The 24,929-nt window shown below is 36.1% G+C and overlaps 1 protein-coding gene and 1 non-coding gene across 2 annotated transcripts in view; both read right to left on the bottom strand.

Annotated features, from left to right (window-relative positions):
- Positions 1-24,352, bottom strand: part of PPP1R42 (protein phosphatase 1 regulatory subunit 42) — a 51,430-nt gene extending 27,078 nt beyond the window's left edge. The window contains exons 1-5 of the mRNA XM_059394670.1: positions 24,126-24,352; positions 18,182-18,398; positions 14,771-14,937; positions 13,354-13,492; positions 9,528-9,644 (exon numbers count right to left, since the gene is read on the bottom strand). Coding sequence (XP_059250653.1) covers positions 9,528-9,644; positions 13,354-13,492; positions 14,771-14,937; positions 18,182-18,310 — 552 coding nt within the window. The 5' untranslated portion in view covers positions 18,311-18,398; positions 24,126-24,352. The remainder of the gene's footprint in view (positions 1-9,527; positions 9,645-13,353; positions 13,493-14,770; positions 14,938-18,181; positions 18,399-24,125) is intronic.
- Positions 19,049-19,178, bottom strand: LOC132014796 (small nucleolar RNA SNORA51). Its single transcript, XR_009403433.1, has one exon. It is a non-coding gene; the product is annotated as a small nucleolar RNA SNORA51 (small nucleolar RNA).
- Positions 24,353-24,929: the final 577 nt, after the last annotated feature.

The following is a 24,929-nucleotide window of genomic DNA, read 5'->3' on the forward strand; positions in this document are numbered from 1 at the left end:
ACTGTTTTTTCAGTAAAAAAACAGTATTGCATGGCCAGGACTTCTGCTATAAAGTAGAGCAAACATCCTTGCTTTATTCTCAGTCTCAAGGAGGAAAGCATTTATTCTTTCATAGTTAGGTATGATGCTATTTATAGATTTTACATGAATGCCAATTATCATGTTAAGTTCCCTTCAATTTATTCTTTGCTGAGAATTTTTAAAAAGACCAAAATGGGTGTTGAATTTTTAAAAATGTATTTGTTCCTCTGTTGAGATTATCATATTTCTCCTTTATTTTGTTTGGTGAATTACATTGATTCTTTTTAAGATTTTATTTGTCAGAGAGAGAGAGAGAGAGCATGAGCAAAGAAAAAGGCAGAGGAAGAGGGAGAAGCAGGCTCCCTGTTGAGCAAAGAGCCTGATGTGCACCTCAGTCTTGGAACCCTGGGATCATGATCTGAGCAGAAGGCCGGCACTTAACTGACTGAGCCATCCAGGCATCCCAAATTATATTGATTTTTGTCAAACCAATATCAAACCAATCTTTCATTCTTGGGATAAATCTCACTTGATCATTATGGATTATCTTTTTATATATTGGTGGGTTTTATTTGTTAATATTTTGGCAAGGACTTGTGTTTCTGTGTTCATGAAAGATATTGTTTTCATTTATTTCATTCATTGTATTTTCTTTCCTTGTAAAGTTGGGAATAGGAGGATAACGTCAGCCTGATAATATGAGTTGAGAAGTATTTCCTGCTTATCTGTTTTCTAAAGGAGTTTGTGGAGGATTGGTATAATTTGGTTCTTAAGTGTATGATAGAGTGTATCAACAAAGCCATCTGAGTTTGGAGTTTTCTTTGTGGAAATGTTTAGAAGTATTTATTTAAAAGATGCAGAGCTAAAAAAAAAAAAAAGATGCAGAGCTATATAGAATTTCTGTTTCTTCTAATTTGTGTATTTCAGGGAATTTACATTTTACCTAAGCTGTCAACTTTATTGGCATAAAGTTCATTACACCATTCCTTTATTATCTTTTTAACCATAGCAATGCATTTTTCATTTCTGATATTGGTAGTGTCTTCTCTCTTTGTTTTCTTATCAACTCACCTGGAATTGATTACTTTTTATTTTTAAAGAGTCAGCTTTTGGTTTGATTGATTTTTCTGTAGTGAGTCTATAATTCTATATTGATTTCAGCTGTTACCATTATTATTTCCTTCTTTTGAACTGAATTGGTATTTACTTTTCTTGCTTCTTGAAGTCGTTAAGTTAGATAATTTTCCCTCTTTTGTAACATTCAAAGCTATAAATTTCCCTCTAAGCAGTATGCTACTGCATCCCACAGATTTTCAATTTTTTTTCATTTTCACTCAGTTGAAATATTTTCTAATTTTCCTTGTGATATTTTTCTTTGTCCCACATTTAAAAATGCGTTTTCAGGGGTGCCTGGGTAGCTCAGTTGGTTGTGTCTAACTCTTGTTTCAGCTCAGATCATGATCTTAGGGTCCTGAGATTGAGCCCCGTGTTGAGCTCTGTGCTCAGTGCAGTGTTTGCTTGTCCCTCTCCCTTTGTTCCTTACCCTGCTTTCTTTCTCTCTCTCTCTCTAATAAATAAATAAAATCTTTTAAAAATAAAGGTGCGTTTTAAAATCTTGAAGTACTTGGAGATTTTAAGCTCTTTCCTTTATTCCTAATTTAATTCCATTGTGATTAAATAACGTACTCTCTAAAATTTCAGTTCCTTAAACTTTTTGAAGCTTGCTTTATGGCTTAGCATAATGGACTATTTTGGTGAATATTACAACTTCTGTTCTTAGGTAGAGTGATCTGAGAGAGTCAATTAGATTAATTCAGCTGACTGTGTTTTACCTATCTTTTATATCCTTACTGATTTACCAGCTACTTAGAGAGAATGTTGAAATCTCTGTTTTAATTATGTATTTATCTGCTTCTCTTCTGCCAAATTTTGCTTTCTGCATTTTAAAGCTCTTTTATTAGCTACACATCTTTTGAGGAGTGTTACGTTTTCTTAATGATTTGGCACTTTTTAATCATAAAATTTCCTGATCTCTCTCTGTAATATTTCTTATCCTGAAATCTGTTCTATCTTATATTAATATAGTTACTTCAGCTAATTTTATTATTTGTGTATATATTTCCCTGTAATTTTACTTTTAACCTGTATATATATTTATCTTTAAAGTGTTTTCTTGCAGAGAGCACATGATTGGATTTTCAAAATCCAGTCTTACCATCTCTACCTTTTAATTGGAATGTTTAGTTATTTATATTTAATATAATTACCAATATTACTGAGTTCAAAGTATCATCTTGCTATTTGTCTTATCTGCTCAGTTTTCCTTTTTTTCTTGCTCCCCCCTATTTTTGCCTCTCATTTTCTATTACTGACTTACTAGTTGCAAACATCTTTGTTATTTTAATGGTTGCTTTAGTGTTTAGAACAATCATCCTTAAATAAGCACAGTCTTTCTTCAAATAATGACATCATTTCATATGTAACCTTAGTACACTGCCATTTCCTCCCTCCCTGTCATTTTAGCTATTGTTATTTTACTTTTACATGTCATTAACCCATGATCTGTGGTTATTATTTTTCTTTTAAAAAATTAACAATCTTTTTAAAGATTTTATTTATTTATTTGAGAGAGAGTGAGAACACGCATGTGCATATGAACGGGCAAGTGACAAGAGGGGTAGGGGTTGGAGACAGACTCCATGCTGAGTGCAGATCCCAACATGGGGTTTGAGCCCAGGACCCTGAGATCACTACCTGAGCTGAAACCAAGAGTCAGACAGTTAAATGAGTAAGCCACATAGGCACCCCATTTCTCCACAATATTGTCAACACTTGTTATTATCCGTTTTTTAAAAATTATAGCTATCTTATCAGGTATGGTGTATAATTGTGATTTTGATTTACATTTCCCTAATGAACTAATGATGCCCAGTATCTTCTCATGTGCAGATTATCCACTTCTATATCTTCTTTGTAGAATATCTATTCAAATTCTCTGCCCATTTATAAATTGGTTTGTCTTTTTATTATTGAGTTATGAGAGTTTTTGAAATATATTTTGGACACAAGTCTGTTATCAGTTATAGTTCTTGCAAATATTTTCCCCCAGTCTGTTGGGTGGCTTTTTTCACTTTCTTTGTGGTATTCTTTGAAGTACAAAAGTTTTTAATTTTGTTGAAGTCTAATTTATCTTTTTTGTTATGCATTTAATGTTGTATTTAAGAAGGTTTTGTCTGATACCAAGTCATAAAGATTTATCCCAATGTTTTCCTCAGAGTTTTGTAGTTTTAACTCATATTTAAATCTTTGACCAATTTTAAATATATTTTTATGTTATAGAAGGAATCCAACTTGATTCTTTTATATGCAGCTATCCAAATATCTCAGCATTATTTGTTGAAAAAACTATTCTCTGCCCATTGGGCTGTGTCTTGGGTGTCCTTGTCAAAAATCAGTTGACATAAATGTGAAGGTTCATTTCTTTTATTTTTTTGAAGGTTTATTTCTGGATTCCCAGTCTCATACTTATGACAATGCCACACTGCCTTAGTTACTACAGATCTGTAGTAAGTTTTGAAATAGGAAAGTGTGAATCCTTCAACTTGGTTTTTTTGTTTGTTTGGTTTTGTTTTCCCAAAAAAGTTTTGACTATTCTGTGTACTTTGAAGCCACTATTCCTTCAAAGCTATTTTCTGCTTCCTCCTTCATTTGGGCTGTTACAATAGGATACCATAGACTGGATGGCTTAAGCAAAAAGCATTGATTTCTCACAATTCTGGAGGCTGGGGAGTCCAAGATCAAAGTGGTGGCAGATACTGTGATCCTGTGAGAGCATTCTCCCTGGTTTGTATATGCCTGTATTCTCTTTATATCCTCACATGGCTAAGAGAGAAAGTTGTAGTCCCTTCTCTTCTTAACAAGACTCTAATCCTATTCATGAGGTCTCCAGCCTCAAGACCTAATTATTTCCCAAAGGCCTTACCTTCAAATACCATCACCTGGGGGATAGGTTTCAATTTATGAATTTTAAAGGGACACAAACATTTAGTCCCCAGCATGCCCCTATTCCTCCAAGGACTCCTTGTACATACATGTTTGAATGCTTGTTATATTCCACAAGCCATTGAGGCTCTGTTCATTTTTTAGTGTTTTTATTTTCTGTACCTTTAAGCTTCAGTAATTCTAATGCTATAGATTTAAGTTCACTGATAATTTCTTCTGTAATATTCAATCTACTTTTTAAATTTAAATTTTAGTTAGTGAACATACAGTGCAATATTGATTTCTGAAGTAGAATTCAGTGATTCGGCACTTACATACAATACCCAGTGCTCATCATAACAATTGCCCTCTCTAATGTCTAATCTACTTTGAATGCCATCCAATTAATTTTTCATTATAGATCCATTTTTCAGTTTCAAAAGCTACTTTTTTCTTTGCATCTTTCATTTCTCTTCTGTTTGTGTTCATGCTTTAAATTCTAGACCATATTTATAACAGCTTTTTAAAAGTTCTGTCTTCTAATTCCATCCTCCATGTCATTTTCAGATGTTTTTTCTTGAGTGATTTTTCTGCCGTTATGATTTACATTTTCATGGCACTTGTTTGCTGTTGCCCTCCCTGCAGTTGTGGTCTGGAAAGTGCCTTCAGGCAGAAAGCTGGGATAATTAGAGAGCTCACCTTGTTTGTTTTCTTTCTCTTAGGGTCCACAGTCCTGCGCACTTCTAGTCTAGTGACTGAAAAAGTTGTTTCACATATTTTATCTGGCTTTCTGGTGTGTGTGCGTGTGTGTGTGTGTGTGTGTGTGTGTGAGAGAGAGAGAGAGAGAGAGAGAGATGATTCTTGTTTTGGTTTATACATCATAGCCCATTATATTATTTTTAAATATAATTTTATTTCTTTCCCCCCCTATTTTCTGATTCTTGTATTCTTATTTGTCATATGTTGGATCTCCTGAATTAATTTTTTAAATTTCTTTTTTACTTGCTTATTTTCCATTTTTTCTCTTTTGTTCTTTCTTGGAGACATACAGTTTTGTCATTTAAGCTTTGTATTGAATATTTAATTTCTTCTTATTTTAAATTCTGCTGTGATTTTCCAACCACAATCTCTCTCTGGTTGAACTTCTTCACAAATTAAACCTGTCCCTGGGAACTTTAATTTTAAGGTAGTCTGTCCAGGTAATCTTTTTAATTTTTTCTTCCTTCATCTCATTTTATTTCAAGTCTAGCATTTTTGTCCTGTTGTATATTGAAATTTCAGGTATGAAGAAGTATTTCATGAAAAACCTCAAGTTCTTCAAGCCATAACATGGAAAGAAATTTCTAAGAGGTTCATGTGGCTTTGGTTAGAAGAAAAAAGTGCAAAGCCCTGTTAAAGTACTCCATTTCTGAAATATGAAAACAAAACGAAACGAAACAAAACCCAACCATGATACTTGACCAGGTATAATCTCACTATTGCCAAATCCAGTAGATTTCTGTCAACGTATTATCTGCCCTCATGTCAGCCACTCAACAGCGTCAAATGCAAGGAGCCATTCCCTCTTTCTTGAAGCTTCTTTTTCTTGTTTTCTTCTACATCATTAACTTCTCCTAGTGCCTTTTCATCTAAATGATCTCTAAATATTGGAATCTATTCTCTATTCCTACTGTCTTTCACCCAGAGTCATAGCTTTAAATATCCTGTTAGTACTGTTGACTCTCAAACTTTCCTATCTTCTCCCTTGAATTCCAAATGTCTACTTGGTCTGTCAATTTCAGTGTCCAGTAGACATTTCAATACAAGGAAGTCTTTTATTCCATCCCTTGTACTTCCCAATTTGTAAAGGCTACCATGTCTCCCCAGATCCTCATGCAAAAAAACAATGATTCATCCTTGATTCTTCTCTTTCCTTTATTCTTGTGCATCCTACTCAACAAGTTCCATAGGGTCAATAAAAAAAATATATACCTCTAATCCATCCACTTCTTTTCATCTCCAAGCAACCATCTTTTCTTAACCTTTGCAGTAGTCTCCCAACAGATGTCTTTGCTGTTATTCTTTTTTTTTTTTTTAAAGATTTTATTTATTTATTTGTCAGAGAGAGAGCGAGCGAGAGCGAGCACAGTCAGACAGAGTGGAAGGCAGAGTCAGAGGGAGAAGCAGTCTCCCTGCGGAGCAAGGAGCCCGATGTGGGACTCGATCCCAGGACGCTGGGATCATGACCTGAGCCGAAGGCAGCTGCTTAGCCAACTGAGCCACCCAGGCGTCCCACTGTTATTCTTGCAATACATTCTTTTTTTTTTTTAATTTTTATTTTAAAAAATATTTTATTTATTTATTTGAACTAGAGAATGAGCAAGTGAAAGAGAGCATGAGCAGGGGAAGAAGCAGACTCCCCACTGAGCAGGGAGCCCAGTGCAAGGCTCCAGGGACTCCATCCTAGGATCCCAGGATCATGACCTGAGCCAACGGCAGTTGCACCATCCAGGCGCCCCCTTGCAACCTATTCATCACATAACTGATAATCTTCTAAAAATATAATCCTTTTAGTGACTTTCTATTACATTTAGAATAAAATTCACGACTATGGCTTAAAAGATCTTTATGATCTGACCCCTATCATAATCTCACGTTTAACTGTTGCCTCTTCACTCATTCAACAATTATTTATTGAGTACTTACACTGTGTTAGAGACTGAGCTAGGCACAGAGATGCTTATCACAGTAAACTGGCCTCTTTTTTGTTCCTCGGATACTCAGAATTTTTAAATATTCTGTTCCCTATGCTTGGTATGTTCTTTTCTTAGCTCTTTGCACAGTTTATTCTTTATCACTCTTCAGGTCTCAGCATAAGTGTCATTTCCTCAGAGGAATTTTTTTCATAAACTGATTTAAAATATCTACTGACCCCCTTTCCATTATGTCATCCTATTTAATTTCTTCATAGCCCTTTTCATGATCTTCTCTGCTTATTTATTTTCTGACTGTTCCCTCCCGTTTCATTTTAATGTAAGCTCCTTGAGGGTAGAGATGCTGTCTGTCTTGATCATGGTATCCTTGGCGCCTAGAATGTTTTCGGAAAACATAGAGCACTGCCTGGCACATATAATATTATAAATATTTTTAATAGGTTAACTTGATGGGGATGGGTTCAGGGAGAACTACACAGAGGAGGTAACATTGACTTCAGTCTTAAAATATAAGGATTTGTTTATTTAGACTTTTATCATTGGGCTGAATAATCAATAGTAATGAAAGTATTTATTTTGGTTACACATTTTTCCTGATTATGCATTAGTAACATAGCTTAAGAATCACTGTAGTTGAAATAGATTGGTCTTAATGTCATTCAGAAAAACTTCCTTTGGAATCATTTGGAGCCTAGCATTTTTGTCCTGTTACTGGACTTTCATTTTCTGTTCAGAGTTAAAAGCATAACAGAGGAACTCCTGAGTGGCTCAGTTGATTAAGCATCCAAACCTTGATTTTGGCTCAGGTCACAATCTCAGGCTCCATGCTCAGCGCTACATCTTCTTGAGCTTCTCTCTCTCCCACTTCAGCTACCCCTTCTCCCTCTCAGTGTGCTCGTGCTCTCTCTCTCTCAATAAATAAATAAAATCTTTTTTAAAAACATAATAGCATAAGGCTTTAAGGATAATGACAATAACTGAAATGAATCTTGGTAGTAATTATAATTAACAACTAATCAGATCGTTTAAAATACATTTACCACTCATTACCAAGCATTGCATGTAAAAACCTGGCTTACAAAAACATTTGGGAAAAATACTTAAACTGTACTTAAAATTGATGACAATTTGGGAGACTAGAATTCTCCACTTTTCTCTCCCCAGGAAAAGTGAGTTTCTATAACTGGCTGCTCTGTTTCTATTTTCCATGTGATAAATAAGGAATGTTACACACAGCACAAATCTTCTCTACTTAATAAAAACTTAGACTCCAGGCTCTGTCACTTTGATTAGGATCATATGCATGTGTAGTGTATTTCATATAAGGCTGTTGATCTACCACAAAATCATATTCATACAAATACTTTAAATTCATCGAAAAATTAAATAATTTTGATGAATACAAAATGCCCAGTTGGAGGGGGATCTAGAAGAGCAGTCTAAAACTTAAAATATTTTTGAATGTAGACTTTATCCCATGAACTTCTTACATCCTTCTTAATTGTTGTAAGATGCAACAATTAACTGAGTCATGCTTCCTTATTGGAAGCATTCCTTATTTTTATTTTATTTTATCTTATTTATCTATTTATATTTATTTATTCCTTATTTTTATTTTGAATATCCATCCTGATTATTCAGTGACATTTTAGGTATTTTGGGGAATTTAGTTGTAGTATAATATGTGTAATATTTTCATAATTATCTACTGCTTATAGTAGTTATGGGACTAGCCCCGTAATAGGTCTGAATTTGGAAACAAGTCAGGAGAAACTTATTTAAGGTCATTGGATAGATGTCTGGAAGTAGTTTTGAAAACAAGAGCTCTGTTTATGGGGGGAGAAAGCCCTTCATTGCCCCTATGGCTTCAGGTAAAGAAATTATACCCAGCCCACCCTATTGCCATACCAGAAACTGAGGTCATGGCAGTGGCTCAGCTTACAGATGACTGTTTCCAGGAAGCCTTTTCTAGCCCCAGGCTGAGTTGGTGCTACCACGAAACTTATGAAAACAGAATCACAATGTTGTTCTGTTACTTGCTGACTGTGGATTTTTTGAGCCCCAGGACTTTATCCTTCTTTCCTCTGAACTACATAGAATACTACAGTGTCTGACAGACATGTAGGTGCTCAGTACATATTTGAATGAATAAATAATTGAATGAATATGGTATGATAAGATATAACATATCATAAATACAGCTGGCACAAATTAGAATAAGTTCAAGATCCAGATACTTGCTCAAGGAGCAGCAGCCAGGAGAGAGTTCAGATCTAATCATAGTTACTAGAAATTCAGTCATTGGGAGATCAGAGTTAAGTGGTAAGAAATCTGATCTCCAGAGGGAAACATTTGATGGAAAAATAATGCAGAGAGGAAAAGCACATATTTCCTTCTCAGAGAAACCTCTTTCTGTTGGTGAGGAGTGGAGGCATAGGGGTATGGAAGAGAAAAACCCGTAAGAGGACAGAATTGTGCAAATACAGTAAGAAGCTGAGATTCATATCCTAGTTTTAGAGTTAATCTAGAATAGTTTTTTTTTAAGATTTTATTTATTTACTTTGAGAGAGAGACAGTGAGAGAGAGCATGAACGAGGAGAAGGTCAGAGAGAGAAGCAGACTCCCCATGGAGCTGGGAGTCCTATGCGGGACTCGATCCCGGGACTCCAGGATCATGACCTGAGCCGAAGGCAGTCGTCCAACCAACTGAGCCACCCAGGCGTCCCTAGAATAGTTTTTAAAGTAATAAATTTTATAGATATTTAGAAAAATAATTACTTTTAATTCACAATTTCATGTAAATACTTTAAAATTATTTTTTCTTTACACTACCTTCACATGCAGAAGTTGGTTGTCAACTGCTATGAGCTGATTAAGATTCTCCAGTATTTCTAAGTCTCTTATGTCATCAATATTATTATTGCTGATATTCAATATAGAGAGGGATTTCTGTAAGAAAAATAAATTAGCATTAATAACTAGTCTAATTAAATGCTATATATAGTAACCAGAAATCTTAATTTGTGAAAAATGTATCAGTTCAGGCTATTATGCTTTTTAGGCAAGAAAATTAAAAGCCATGGAGATTTTGTTTTTCTGCCATATTTTTTCCAGACATAACTTTAAGGACTTTAGTAATTGTGATATGACTTACTATTTTTGTCTAAAATTCCTTCATAAGACTGATTTTCCTCTTCTAGAATATAAAAGAAATTTATAGAGAAAAGAAGCCAGGAATCAAGAAGCAAAGAAAAAAAAAAGTGCCCCAACAAACAAATGATAACAGAGTGTAGAAAAACGGTTATTTCAGTTTAAGCAAATTATCTTTTTGTGTTAAATATCACTAAGATTTGTACTTACATAGGAAGAAATAGTTTTTGTTTATTTTTCTAAGTAGGAAAAATGACTTAGAGATTATCTGGTTTAATTTTTATCTTTATCTCTCGATATAGTTTTCTCTTGACAATCCATATGTCCAGAAGGCACTTAAAATAAAAATTAGGGGGCGCCTGGGTGGCTCAGTGGGTTAAGCCACTGCCTTCGGCTCAGGTCATGATCTCAGGGTCCTGGGATGGAGTCCCGCATCGGGCTCTCTGCTCAGCAGGGAGCCTGCTTCCTCCTCTCTCTCTCTGCCTGCCTCTCTGCCTACTTGTAATCTCTCTCTGTCAAATAAATAAATAAAATCTTAAAAAAAAATAAAAATTAGGTAATTTACAAGCAGTATGAACATCACTGTTAGTGAGGACATAAATACACAGTAGAGAAGCACTAAACCAAAGCCATCTTAAAATCTATGGCCTAATAATCTCTACCAAGACTGAGCTGACCCACCAAGCCATCCATAACTAACCTTTAGAGAAAATACTTCTTGATATTTTTTAAGAATTAAAAAAATTATCTTATATTTAGAATTTTAGAATCTGCTTGAATCTATGCAAAAATTGAGCAAGCAAAATGTTTATACTGGTGTTTGTAATAAAACTGGCCATCCTCTTAGAGGGATCAATTTATTTGGGTCAGTGGAGATGAGCTGAGATACACTTAATTCTATGGGGAAGACAGGGAGAGGGTAGGATAGAAATAAGATCGCTTCTTTCTTTTCCAATTTAAAGGACAATTTTTCAAGTTTTATAAATTCAGTTCACAAACTTTTATTGCCCTCTGTTTCTGGGCCCTCTAAAATAAAGCCAATGAAATCTATAAACACACAACCATTTTCCTTTTATGTCTCTTGCCCCAGAACTGAAGGTAGCATATCATAATAAATCCCATTTTGAGAATTAGCAAAAGCCTCCATTGCGCCCCCTGGCTTCTCAACTAATTGTGACACGTTCACCATGTATCTGGGCGTCAGGTCACAGTGGGAGTTTCAAATCTCCCAGATCTGCCTGCTTCTGATGAAGCAGAGCTGTATGTAGTGCAACCTACAATCAAATCAGAATCCAGCGAGAAAACATTTCATCATCATGATTCTCTAGGTTGTTTAAAATTTGCCAAATAATTATGCATGACTCTTTCCTTAGGCTTTTTCCGAATATTTTAAATTTTGAATCATGATAATCACCAAGGTGGAAATTATGAATGGATTGACATCTGGACTAGAACCCAATAATTTACATAACCTTTCCACAACCTTTTTTTGATCCTTAGTACTCTAGAGGCAGGCATTATTATTCCCACTTTATAACTTCTTATCTCTGAGAAATTATGTGAGAAAAGTTCATTTTAACCCTCAAGTAAAAGCTCAACTGTTTGGAACCAGAAGAGACCCCAAATAGTCAGAGGAATGCTGAAAAAGAAAACCAAAGCTGGTGGCATCACAATCCTGGGCTTCAAGCTCTATTACAAAGCTAAATCATCAAGACAGTAAGGGGTACTGACACAAAGACAGATACATAGATTAATGGAACACAATGGAGAACCCAGAAATGGATATGGACCCTTAACTTTATGGTCAACTAATCTTTGACAAAGCGGGAAAGAATATCCAATGGAAAAAGAACAGTCTTTTCAATAAACGGTGCTGAGAAAATTGGACAGCCACATGTAGAAGAATGAAACTGGACAATTTTTTTTACACCATACACTAAAACAGACTCAAAATGGATGAAAGACCTAAATGTGAGACAGGAATCCCTCAAGATCCTAGAAGAGAACATAAGCAGCAACCTCTGTGACTGGCTCCAGCAACTTCTTTCAGGACACATCTCAAAGGCAAGAGAAACAAAAACAAACAAAAAAAGTTATTAGGACTTCATCAAGATAAAAATCTTTTGCACAGCAAAGGAAACAGTGAATAAAAGGTAACCTACAGACTGGGAAAAGATATTTGCAAGTGACGTATCAGATAAAGAGCTTGTATCCAAGATCTATAAAGAACTTCGCAAATTCGAATCTGTAAGGAACTTTTCAAAAACCAAATAAATGGACAGAAGAAATGGGCAGGAGACATGAACAGACATAGCTCTCATATCTCTGAGGATGACATACAAATGGCCAACAGACACATGAAAAAAAATGTTCAACATCACTCAGCATTAGAGAAATACAAATCCAAACCACACTTGAGATATTACCTCATACCAGTCAGAATGGCTAAAATTAGTCAGTCAGAAAACAACAAATGTTGATGAGGATGCAGAGAAAAGTACATCCTCTTACACTGTTGGTGGGTATGCAAGCTGGTGCAGCCATTCTGGAAAACAGTATGGAGTTTCCTCAAGAAGTTAAAAAGCTACCTTATGATCCAGCAATTGTACTACTAGGGATACACCCCAAAGATAGAAATGTAGTGACCCCAATGTTCATAGCAGCAATGTCCATAATAGCCAAACAAACTTTGGAGAGAGCCCAGATGTCCACTGAAGATTATAATCTTCATCCATACACACACACACACACACACACACACACACACACACAGAGATACATATCTATCTATCTATCTATTTAGATCTGTATAGATATATACACATACATACACAATGGAATATTACTCAGCCTTTGGAGAGAACAAATACCATTTACATTGATGTGGATGGAACTAGAGGGCATTATGCTGAGCAAAATAAGTCAAAACCTATCATAGTTTCACTCATGTAGAAAATAAGAAACAGCACAGAGGATCATAGTGGAAGGGAGGGAAAACTGAATGGGAAGTGATCAGAGAAGGAGAAACAAACTAAGGGTTGCTGGAGGGAAGGGAGGTGGGGGTGTGGATAATTCGGAGATGGGCATCAAGGAGGCACATGATGTGATGAGCATGGGATGTTATATGCAATTGATAAGTTATTGAACACCACATTTGAAACTAATGATGTACTATATGTTGGCCAATTGGGCGCCTGGGTGGCTCAGAGGGTTGGGCCTCTGCCTTTGGCTCAGGTCATGATCTCAGGGTCCTGGGATCGAGTCCCGCATCGGGCTCTCTGCTTGGCTGGGAGCCTGCTTCCTCCTCTCTCTCTCTCTGCCTGCCTCTCTACCTGCTTGTGATCTCTGTCTGTCAAATAAATAAATAAAATCTTTAAAAAAAAATTCTCAACTGGCCATATAAACATACAGAGCATATGTAATGTCCAGATATACCTTTGCTACCTTCCTGTTCCATTATAACTGTTAATAACTATAGTCTTTGTCAGAATACTCAAATTGGCCTTACTGCCAGAGAATGAAGAGTTCGTGGATCAAACAGAAGCTTTTCTCCAAGGGGAAGCCTCTGACTCTCAACATGAAGTTCTCTTAGTCCTTCTAATCCTTCTAAACCTTCTATGACAGCAATGTAATTGCCTCCCAGATACCTGCAAAATAGAAAACAATTTTAAATACGCGTTCTGAGAATCATGGTCTGTAAACATGACAAAAACATAACAATCACTGAGCTGAGTGAAAATTACATATGTGGAAATTTCAGAATCGTCTTTTAATGAATCAATGAAAGCTTTATTTATATGATTCTTATACTTAATTTAGTCTAAGAAATAAGTTTATTTTTTTAAAGTAAGAGAATTGGAATAGTCCTTATTAAATGATCTACCAGTATTACTTTTATATATTAGGTGAAGAATCATCTGGATAGAAGGGTCTTTTTTTTTTAAGCTTTTTACAATATATTTCAGAGAGAGTGTGAGAAAGAGCATGAGGGGGGTGGAGGGAGAGGGAGAGGTAGACTCCCTGCTGAGCAGGGAGCCCAACACAGGGTTCCATCCCAGGTCCCTGAGATCATGACCTGAGCTGAAGGCTGAACCAACTGAGCCACCTAGGCTACCTCCCAGGGTATTAGTTTTAAAAATGGAAGATTTGGGGGCCTAACGCCAGAGACTCTCATTTGGCTATCTAGATCAGAACCCAACAATCTGCATTTTTTAAAAATATTTTATTTACTTATTTGACAGAGAGAGTTCACAAGTAGGCAGAGAGGCAGGCAGAGAGAGAGGGGGGAAGCAGGCTCCCTGCTGAGCAGAGAACCTGACATGGAGCTCGATCCCAGGACCCTGAGATCAGGACCCGCGCCGAAGGCAGAGGCTCAACCCTCTGAGCCACCCAGGCACCCTGCAATCTGCATTTTTAATTAGCATTTTCTACCCTACTCTCTTCCCATTTTGAGGTTCTTGGCCTACTTTTGAGAAGCACTGGTAATTCTTCCAGTCTGGGAAAAATGAATAAACCAGTCTTCATTGTTGAATTAAAATCATTATAGGCAGTAAATGCCTTTTTACAATCAAATCAACAGTATCAACTCTATGACCCTGCCTCTTTGAGATGTGTGATTCTGAAAGGAGAGCTCATCTGGTTTCCATGGAAACTTTTTTCACCAGTTGAGTCTTTAGGGATGCTTTAGGTATCCTTATAAGTGGTTAAGACAACTCACCCTCCTGCAAAAGAAAAGTGTGTCAGGCTTAATGAGACAAATTGCCAAGTATTACATGTGTAACAGTTTATTTTGTACTAATAATACTATAAGAGAATAAAAATTGAGGCCTGTTCCACACAACTGCAGATAATGGAAAGGCCCGCATGCAAACATATTACTGTAATGATTACAAACAATTACATTACTTAAAAATAAAAACACTTACAGTTTTTCCAGTTTCTTTAATGACCTGAGGTTCTCTATACATGAAAGACAATTGTTTTGTAGGTATAAGTGAGTCAGGTTTGTAGCGTAATTCAAGTTAGTCATTTGACTAATACGGTTATCATACAAATATAAAACACTAAGATTTTTGCAAGGAGAGAGGTCTTCCTAAAAGAAAACAAAAACAGGTCATACTTAATTTCTCCTGAAAATTTAGAAGTTTGTTTTAAAGAAAGTTCTTTACTTAACCGTTCTGCGAGTTTCCTTATGTTTAATATAAAAGAAAAGTATTTCTCTGTTCTTAGCACAGTCAAAACAAGTCTTGAATGATAGTAAAATTAGTTCTAGGTTTTGTATTCTGTAGCTATATCAATAAAATTGTATTTGTTAGGAAAGATTTTCCTAGGGCAAGCAGTTTTCTTTGGAAGCAGTTAGGTTCCTCTGGAAGTTGAAGCATTTAACAAATTATTGTTTTAACATTATAAATCAGGGTTTTAAAAAAATTTACTTATGTATTTGAAAGAGAATGAGTGAGAGCAAGAGAGAGAGAATGAGTGCAGGGGAGGGGTTTAGAGGTGGAGGGAGAAGGAGAAGAAAACTCGCTGCTGAGCATGAGTTAAACTGAGTTAAGCCAGGATGCTTAACAGACTGAGCCACCCAGGCATTCCTATAAATCAGGTCTTAATCTTTCTCTAGGATTGGAAGTAAACATGTTTGTGATACTGAAAATGGGAAGTCATATAGATAGTCAGGAGCAATAGATTAATAAACTACGATAATGCTATTGAAGGGAATGCTCTTTCACCATTAGATATCCTTTAGTTACTTTAGCAATGTTTTGTAGATCTCAAAATGAAAACAGTACATTCAATATGACCCAGTATTGTAAAATTATATGAAAACATGCTAGAAAAAAGACTGGAAGGACATCACCTACATGTTAATAGTGGTCTTTTCTGCATGATGGGATTAGGCCAGTTTCTTTTAATATGTATTTCATAGAAATGCACACGAGTTACTTTTTTTTTCTGATTGAAAAATTTTTATTGATAAGTAACTGTTAAGAACATTCATTTCTCTTGAGTCTGCTGTCAACTATTATACTTAAATTATAACATTCAGCAAAGAGATTTTTTTTTAAAAAGGCATCCACCGATGATCTAATAAACACAATGTGCTTTCTCACACCAGTTACTTTGGAGATAAGAAAATAATTAAAGGTATATATTTTTTAAGTTTGCCATTTCTTATGTGGTGGTAGAGTCAGCCTAGAGTAAGCAGGCAAGAGATAAAGTGAAGCTATGCTCAAAAGTACCTCAGCTTGGGATGCCTGTCTGGCTGAGCTGGTGGAGCCTGAAACTTTTGACCTTGAAGTTGTAAGTTCGAGCCCCACATTAGGCATAGAGATTTTTTTAAAAAAAATAAAATCTTAAAAAATATCAACTTTTATTAAAAAGATTTAAAAAATATAACCACATCTTGGGAATTGTGTTTACAAGGTATTCTTAGTGTGAATTTTTTTTTAGAGTGAGAATAAGCATGGGTGCACGTGCATGTGATAGGGTTGGGGGTGGGGGAGAAGGACAGAGGGAAAGCAAGAGAAAGAATCCCAAGCAGGCTTCATCTGCAGGCTCCATCCCCCTGACATGGGGCCCAATCTCATGACCCTGAGATCACGACCTGAGCTGAAATTAAGAGTGGGGCACTTAACCAACTCAGCCACCCAGCCACCCAGGTGCCCAACTGAATTATAGTTGGCCTTTGAACAACATGGATTTGAACTACGTGGGTCCACTTATACATGGATTCTTTTTCTATATATATTGTACAGTACTGCAATGTATCTTATCTTTCTTATGACTTTCTTAATAACACTTTCTTTTCTCTAGCTTATTTTGTATGTATATAATGCAAGGACTTTCAATTGTGTTGGGTGATAGCGTGTTGGGGAATGTGGTGGGGGTGTTGGAGTCCCTAACTCTGCATAGCTCCAGGGTTAACTGTGCTTTAACTAGTTTGCTTTGCTTCTAAAAAAGATCATCTAAACCAAAGGAGCACTGATTGTGAGGAGACAAAAGAACATTAAATGGAGGCTTTCTGCAGAAGACAAGTCTGTAATGGTATGAAGAAGTAGAGAGTTTTCTGGGCAATTGGATTCATGGGGAGAAGAATCACTAAGAAACTGGAAAGAAGGGACGTCTGGATGGTTCAGTTAAACGTCTGCCTTTGGCTCCGGTCATGATCCCAGAGTCCTAGGATTGAATCCTACACATCCTCCTGCTTGTGTGCTCTCAGTCTCTCTCTCTGACAAAAAAATAAAATATAATTAAAAAAAAAAGAAACTGAAAAGAAATACAGAATAGGAACTTGGTAGAATCTCTGCAAAAAAAAAAAAAAATTATCTTGATTGAGAGTTGTGCTTGTGGCTTTGGTATTTTTTTTCACTCATTTTGATAAACATTTATTAAGCAGTTAATATGGGTTAGCTGCTAAATTGGATTGGAGGGGGAGCTTTAGAGTGATGTGAACAAAACAGACATCATCCCCACCCTCACATATCTTATATTTCTGAGAAAATTTCTCTTGTCTATAGTCTTTAGCATTTTATTTTAGACAACAGAAACCAATACAAATGGCCTAAAAGTGTTATTTCTCCTCTTAAAGCTTCCCAAAAGCCAAGAATTAGCTAAACACAGAGAAAATATAGTGTCAGAGTATATTCAAACAAACGTAATCTTGTCTGATATAAATTATAGTATAATCTCCATTTATATAACCAGTTAAATTATGAGTGAAAAAGATTTCACTATTAAAGTTTTGAAATACGATATTTGCATAGTTAATTCTTGCTATCTTGTTAAAAAAAAAAAAACTCATATTCCAAGGAACTGGAATTATAAAAAGTATTATCTTTGAAACTACTTTCTAACACCCACTTTCTTTTATCTTTTTTCTTTTTTTAAAGATTTTATTTATTTATTTGACAGACAGAGATCACAAGTAGGCAGAGAGGCAGAGAGAGAGAGGAGAAAGCAGGCTCCCCGCCGAGCAGAGAGCTCTATCCCAGGACACTGGGATCATGACCTGAGCCCAAGGCAAAGGCTTTAACCCACTGAGCCACCCAGGCGCCCCTAACATCCACTTTCAAATCTAGTTTGCTACACTATAGAATATTTCAGGGGGACATATATATTTAGCACATATATTTAATAATCACGATGGTATATTTTATAGAGACTTAGTTTTAATAATTTTAACATCAAAAGCAAGAAATTAAAGTGAAAACAATATACTAATCAAAACACAGTAAGTATGATCAAAATACAGGTAATAAGGTTGTATTTTCTGACACCTATTTTAAATTTTACATTGTTAATTATCTAAAAATAGGAAACAATTTCAGAATTCTTACAATCGCATCTATATTTTTGTCTGAAAAATTTATATGAGTTATTTTCTTCAGGTAGCGTGAGGTGGTTTCTTCTTTTCGGGGTTTAAGATTGCTATTTTTGGCTATTAGATCCAAGGTTAGTCGAACCATGATTTCTTCCTGAATCAAACTCTCAGCAGTTGCTCGGTTCTGATATCATCTCAAAAGCAGGTTTAGGTATTGTTTTATGCCCAACTTTCTAAAAATTAAAAAAAAGGAATATTATCTACATGATAATTTAGGAAAAATTATTTTGACGTTTTAATTTTCTTATATAAAACTATTTGATAAGCTACTTTGGAGGCATTTTTAAAGGCACTTAGGTATTTTCTAAGTTTATAGACTTAATTGTTTTTAAAACACCAAAATTAGTTAAATATACAATGCTCATTCACTTCTACTTTTAAATCTTTTCCTCTCCCTAGTACTGAGTTGTTACTGTGGGCATCTTTTAAAAGATTTTTTTCCTCTCAAGAAATATTATCTTATGTTCTCATATGAAGAGACTAAGGCCCAGAGATCTGTCTCAAACTACGGAAGGTAGTGGCAGTTGAGAATGCAACCAAGTCTTCTGGCTCCTTTTTCCATAGTACCCATGGTGATTATATTTTCAAAACCCTGAAAACAGAACACATCATGTAAAAACTGTGAGTATGTACATAGGACAATGGTGCAAAATTCTTGAAAATGGAGCTGGCCTTGAAATTTATTATGTTACTACAACTGTAATCCACAAAGAGGCAACATAAGGCAGTGTTTTTCAGTACAGACTGCCTGGTTCAGATTTTGGCTCCACTGCCCCCTGGTCAGGCAATCTTGGGCAGGGTAAATCAGTTTTGTTTTTTCCACTAGTGTCCCCCCATTCACAGTAAAAACCAGGCAAAGGGCCTGGGCTGAGGTATATTTGGTGGGTTTACTCTGCTTTCTCTTTCTGCACATTCCATGTAAAAACATAGCCAGTGGTAAGCATCAGGAGGCTATATTACCTCTGTTTATTATACAATTAGGTTAATAATGGTACCTACTTCCAAGGAATATTATGAAGATTACCTAAGATAATCATGTATAGAATATTCTGCATGGTGTCTGGTACACAAGTCAATAAACATTTGCTATCACCATTATTATTTTATTGTTTTGTTCACAAGTAAGGTGAATACTATCTATTTCACTGTTTCACCTGGAATACATTAGGGTTATTAAATAAGGGGAACATACTATTAATAAAATTAATTAATTAATAAAATATTGCTTTATGTAAGAGATCCATATGTGGTCCATAGGTTTAAAGTAACCCATTTTTTTCAATCATCTTGGAAGTATAACTATTTAAGTGATAAATATCCCAGTTTTGTAAAATTTATTATATTTTTAAAGTACAGTTTAAAATTGAGTGATATTATTCTCATATATCTGGAATTTCACCAACCAAACACCTCAGTTTGCATCATATTCTGGACAGGAAACCAATGCATCAGAAGAAAAATGAATTTAGTAGAAGATGGCCTCCAATTTGTATTCTCATACATTGACATATAACTAACTACACAGGCTATATGATATAAAATGCCCACAATAAAATATTCAAAGATATGGATTATAACCATATACACTTCAGAATGCAAAATGTAATCTATAGAATAAAATTGATAAATCTTTGTAGATTTTTGAAATTTGCATGAATTCATTTTACAACCAAAATTTAAGATTATTGTTTACAGATCAAATTTCAAACATGAAAATAATATTCTGAACAAAGTTTCTAATTAAGTAAAAAAACCCATTTTTAATATTGCCTGAAAAATCATTCATAATGAAAGCGTAAAGAATAACACCACAATCATGAACCTATAGTCCACCTTAAAATATAAAACATTATAAATACATTTGGGGGGCAATTGGGTGGCTCAGTGGGTTAAGCCTCTGCCTTCAGCTCAGGTCATGATCTCAGGGTCCTGGGATTGAGCTCCGCCTTGGACTCCCTGCTCAGTGGGGAGACTGCTCCCCATTCCCCGCCGAGCCCCCCCACCTGCCTCTCTGCCTACTTGTGATCTCTGTCAAATAAAAAGAAAAAAAAAACCATTTGGAACCTTTCTATACCTTTCTACCTATTCTCTTTTTAGAGTTTAGTGTTAGATGTCTCATTTTTAGAGTTTAGAGTTATATTCATGTCTTTATACTTTTGCTACAGATGTATGTATATTTAAACAATATATAGTACTTTTTAAAATGTATTTTTACAGTCATAAATGGCACTACTCTGATTCCAGCTTTCTATTTTGCTTAATGTTTTGTTTGTGAGAATCATCAGAGTTGATATGTGTAGCTCTAGAATATTTGTATCACTGTGTAATTTTTTTTTTAAGATTTTATTTATTTGTTTGACAGATAGAGATCACAAGTAGGCAGAGAGAGAGGGGGAAGGAGGCTCCCTCCTGAGCAGAGAGCCTGATTCGGGCTCAATCCCAGGACCCTGGGATCATGACCTGAGCTGAAGGCAGAGGCTTTAACCCACTGAGCTACCCAGGCGCCCCTTGCTGTGTAACATTCTATTGTAAGGAATTTATTTCCTACAATGATAGATCTTTAGGTGTTCTTCTTTTGCAGTGTTGCTTTTATGATTCTTATATACATGACATTTTTAACACACGTCCAAGAGTTTCTTTAGGGTTTAAAACTGGGAGTGGCTATTTCTGGGTTGGACATTTTCAATTTTGCTTTTAATTGCCAAACTGTTCTCCAAATGAGTTTTACCAGTGCAGTTAAGAGAGGTCTTTCTTCTTTACAATACATTCTGTACCAGTGTCAGCACTTAATATTGGCTGTCTTTTTGCTAATCTGTTGGGTGTGAAGTGATAGCTCATTATTTCTGTTTTTCTCAGATCTTTTTTATAAGTAAAAATAAAGCAAAAAAGGGATTTGAAAACAGCCAGGTCAGTATTCTCATCTCCTCCTTGTGTTTTAATTTGTATTCTATAATTACTAGAGATTGAGGGTCTTTTCTTGTTTATCACCATGTGGAGTTCATTTTCTGTTAATTGTGGTTTCTTATATTTTGTCCATTTTTCCTAATGGGTTGTGTTTTTATAAGTAATTTTTAGATACACTGTATTTTTTTCAGATACCAGTATTTCTTTGATTATATATGTAGCAAATATCTATTTCCCGATTATACTTTGTCTTTTCTCCTTTTTTCCCCCAGTTTATGTTTAATGGCATTTTCTAAAAAAAAAAACAAGCTGTAAATTTTTAATGTGGTTAAATGTATCATTTTTTTTGCTCATGTTTTATGCTTTTTGTGGCTTATTTAGTAATTCCTTTGCTACCCGCATTTTAAGAGAAAGACCTCTTTTTTTTCTTTTTCTTGTAGACATGTTTAGGTTTTGCTTTGCACATTTTGTCTGCATTGCTGTGATCAGAAGCAGCAATCAGTGGTCAGAGGACAGATCCTTGATGTTTGGTGGCTAGTGTGCTTTTGCCCATTTTGGCTTCTGCAAGCTGTATGTAAGGTGCTCCAGAAACCCCTGTGTAACTTCTTGCTGTGGGTTTGGGGGTAGAGGATTAGTTGCTGTAGAGGTGAGATTGACCAAAGTTTATTGAGGTTTGTGGTCTAAGTCTTCCCCTGGAAGTTGTAAGCCTTCATTAGATACCAGGTTCTAAAATATTTACACCAGATTCTATCAGTGCATTTGTTGTGTAGGTGGAGAAACAGATGCATCCTACTCAGCCATATTCCCAGAATCCTCTCTTCCTTTTTTTTAAAAAACATTTTAAAAATTTATTTATTTTAAAAGATTTTTTTTTATTTGACAGAGAGACCCCTAGCGAAAGAGGGAACACAAGCAGGGGGAGTGGGAGAGGGAGAAGCAGACCCCACTCTGAGCAGGGAGAGAGCCTACCTGGGGCTCATTCCCATGATCCTGGGATCATAACCTGAGCTTTAGGCAGATGCTCAATGAATAAGTCACCCAGGCACCCCGAATCCTTTCCTCTTTAACCCTTTTATACACATTTTAAAATCAAAATGGTAAATTCTCACGTTCCATGAAAAATCCTGTCAGGATTTTGTTAGGAATTGCATTGAATTTATAAACAATTTGTGAAGCACTAATATTGAGTCTTCTTTTCCATCACTGTGGTATGCCTCTCTAATTTAGGCATGCTGCTTTAATGATTTTCAATAGTTTCACAGTTTTCTTGTAATTAAGACCATGCATAATTTTTTTGTCGTTTTTAAGGATCATATCTTTGTTGATATTGCAAGTGACAGGTTTTTTTTTAGGAATTACATTCTCTGGAGCTAGTATGTAGAAATGCAATATTTTAAAAAATATATTTGAAATATTTAAAATATTTTAAAAATGTGATTTCTTTAGCTACTATTTTAAAATTTTAGAACTTTTTCTGGAAATTTCAAATATTGTTTTTACACTGATAACCGTAGTGAAAATGCACATCTTAAAGTGGTTATATGCCCCAGGCTTTCTTTCTTACAGCTGAGGCAGGAAACTGTTGTACAGGTGACCATGCACAAGCAACCCTGTGCTATAAAGGAGGTGATGCCCTATGGGGTAATTTTTATCTGTGGGGGACAGAAGTTACAAATTATTTTTTCTTCCTTCTTTTCCCTGTATACTTTCAGAAGACACAGCCATTTCAAAGGTCTCACTGAAGACAGCTCTGGTCTTCAGGGTTATATACTGGGCTATATTTGTCCTCCTTCCATCTCTCTCTCATTCCTTTTTTCCTTCTCTCTTGCTTCCCTGAGATTATAACACCCCCCCCCCAAAGTGTTATCATATGAGTCTTTGCTTCAGGCTCTGTTTTCTAAACTGGGCTAAAACAGATAAATTTTGTATCATCTAAATCCTCATGAATGACCTTGCTATAAATGGATTTTGTCTGTGGGTTCCAGTACACAAGCTGGTGTTTGTATAGAAATTAATTAAATTGTCTCAGGTAATTAGAAAAGCAAAGGGGCAATGGACCTCATCAACGAGCTATAGGAAAACTTTCCAGGGGCTTGAATATGGAAAGGGAAATAACTGAATCAACCCATAACACAAAATAATATAGACTTCATTCAAAAGAACCTGCATTGTACCGGTCAAATCCAGAGAGGATTTAGTTTCATCAGAACACCACTATTCATCTTGTTAATGTAAGATTAATTTGAACTTTATTGGTATTGTAGTTTACTTTAGAGATACTATAAGTTTCAGGTATTTCAATGGAACCTAGTTAGGGTTTGGACGCATTTTAGAACATTATAATAAAAATAATTATGTCAACACTTGTGGGGTGTCCTTGCTTTTCTTTAAAAAGAGGTTCATTATTTTCTAAAGTTTGAGAAACAGCTTTTTCATAATTTTTCATTACTAGATACCGGTTATTTCGGGATTCCTCCTGCCTAGGATATCTCTTATCTCTCCGGATTGCCATTGGGGACAGATTAGAGCTGCTTTACAAGCTCTGAGAAACCATTTTAATGGACGCTTTGCCTTAATTTATCTCTTGGGGTTCCCACAGGCTACAGGCAGTGGATTTTTCCGAATTTAGTTTGAATATTTCCCTTAGCGAGCCTCAGGCTCACTGGCTTCCCAATGCTCTACATCGCCAGGCTCCCAGGTTTTCCTTTTCAAACTCATATCCGTTTCACAGATCCCGCTCCCTCAGCCCGGCGCCCATCACTCTAGCCGTGTCTCCCTCCTCTGGAGCTGTTTCCCATCCTTGCCTGATTCTAGCTATTTGTTAAAATACAAAAACGTCCAGACTGATTTTCTGTAAATTCTAGATGTCTAGAGATAAGGCTTAGGGTTTTTCATTTTAACCAGTGACCCAAGCAAGTCTTAATGGCAGGCAAGTTTGAGAAACGTAGCTCTAGGGTTTCCTTAGTCCCCACGCCTCTTCCCTGTAGGCACCTCACCACTTGCGGGACGAGCCGAGTCTGGAAGTCAAGTCTGTAAAATTTCTTAGGCGCCAGGTTCCTCAGCAGCCCTGGTGCGGTTGCCTGGTGACCAGACGCCTTTGCCCGGGCCGCGGTTTCCGGGCAATCTCGCGATGTCTCCGGAAGCCCCTCTGCTGTGGCCTGGCGCGGGGTCACTGTGACGCGGCGGCGGGACGTTAGACGGGGTCCGAGTGAAGCCACTTAGCTTGGCGAAGCCGTGAAGCCTCGGTCATATTAGCGGTTTAGTGAGCGAAACAGCAGCCTGAACAGTTTTTGTCAGGGCACAATTTCCCCCTACCGGATTATCCTTCTGTCAGTTTTGAATGATTCCTTGCCCAATAACCAGCTTTACCCAGTAGCAGGAGGAGGACATTGTCTGAACCAAAGTACAGTCCATTCTTCACTCTTTCCTCGGGTAACATCCAAAGTCCTTAGGGTAACATTCCAGTTCTTTCATCATGATCAGCTTCACTGCTTGCTTCTTGCCCGGCTATTCTCCAGTATTCCAATCTGACAATTGGCCCAGTATGCCCTGTTTAAATTTCTCCTCTCCTCATGGCTTCTCAAAGCAGCAATAGGACACACCTTTATTTCCTCAATTCTTTATTTCCCTTTTGAGTTTCAAGGACCCAGCTTGAAATTAGCACATCCTTTTTAAAGGTTTCCTATGTACTCAGTCTTGTTAAGTGTTGTTCTTCTCTGCCCCCCAAACAACTAGGATATATTAAATCCTTTAGCATAGCACTTAACACATTACTATGTATCTGTTAGCCATTTTCTGCA

Source organism: Mustela nigripes, chromosome 3, assembly GCF_022355385.1.
Source record: "Mustela nigripes isolate SB6536 chromosome 3, MUSNIG.SB6536, whole genome shotgun sequence".
NCBI classification, from domain to species: Eukaryota; Metazoa; Chordata; class Mammalia; order Carnivora; family Mustelidae; genus Mustela; species Mustela nigripes.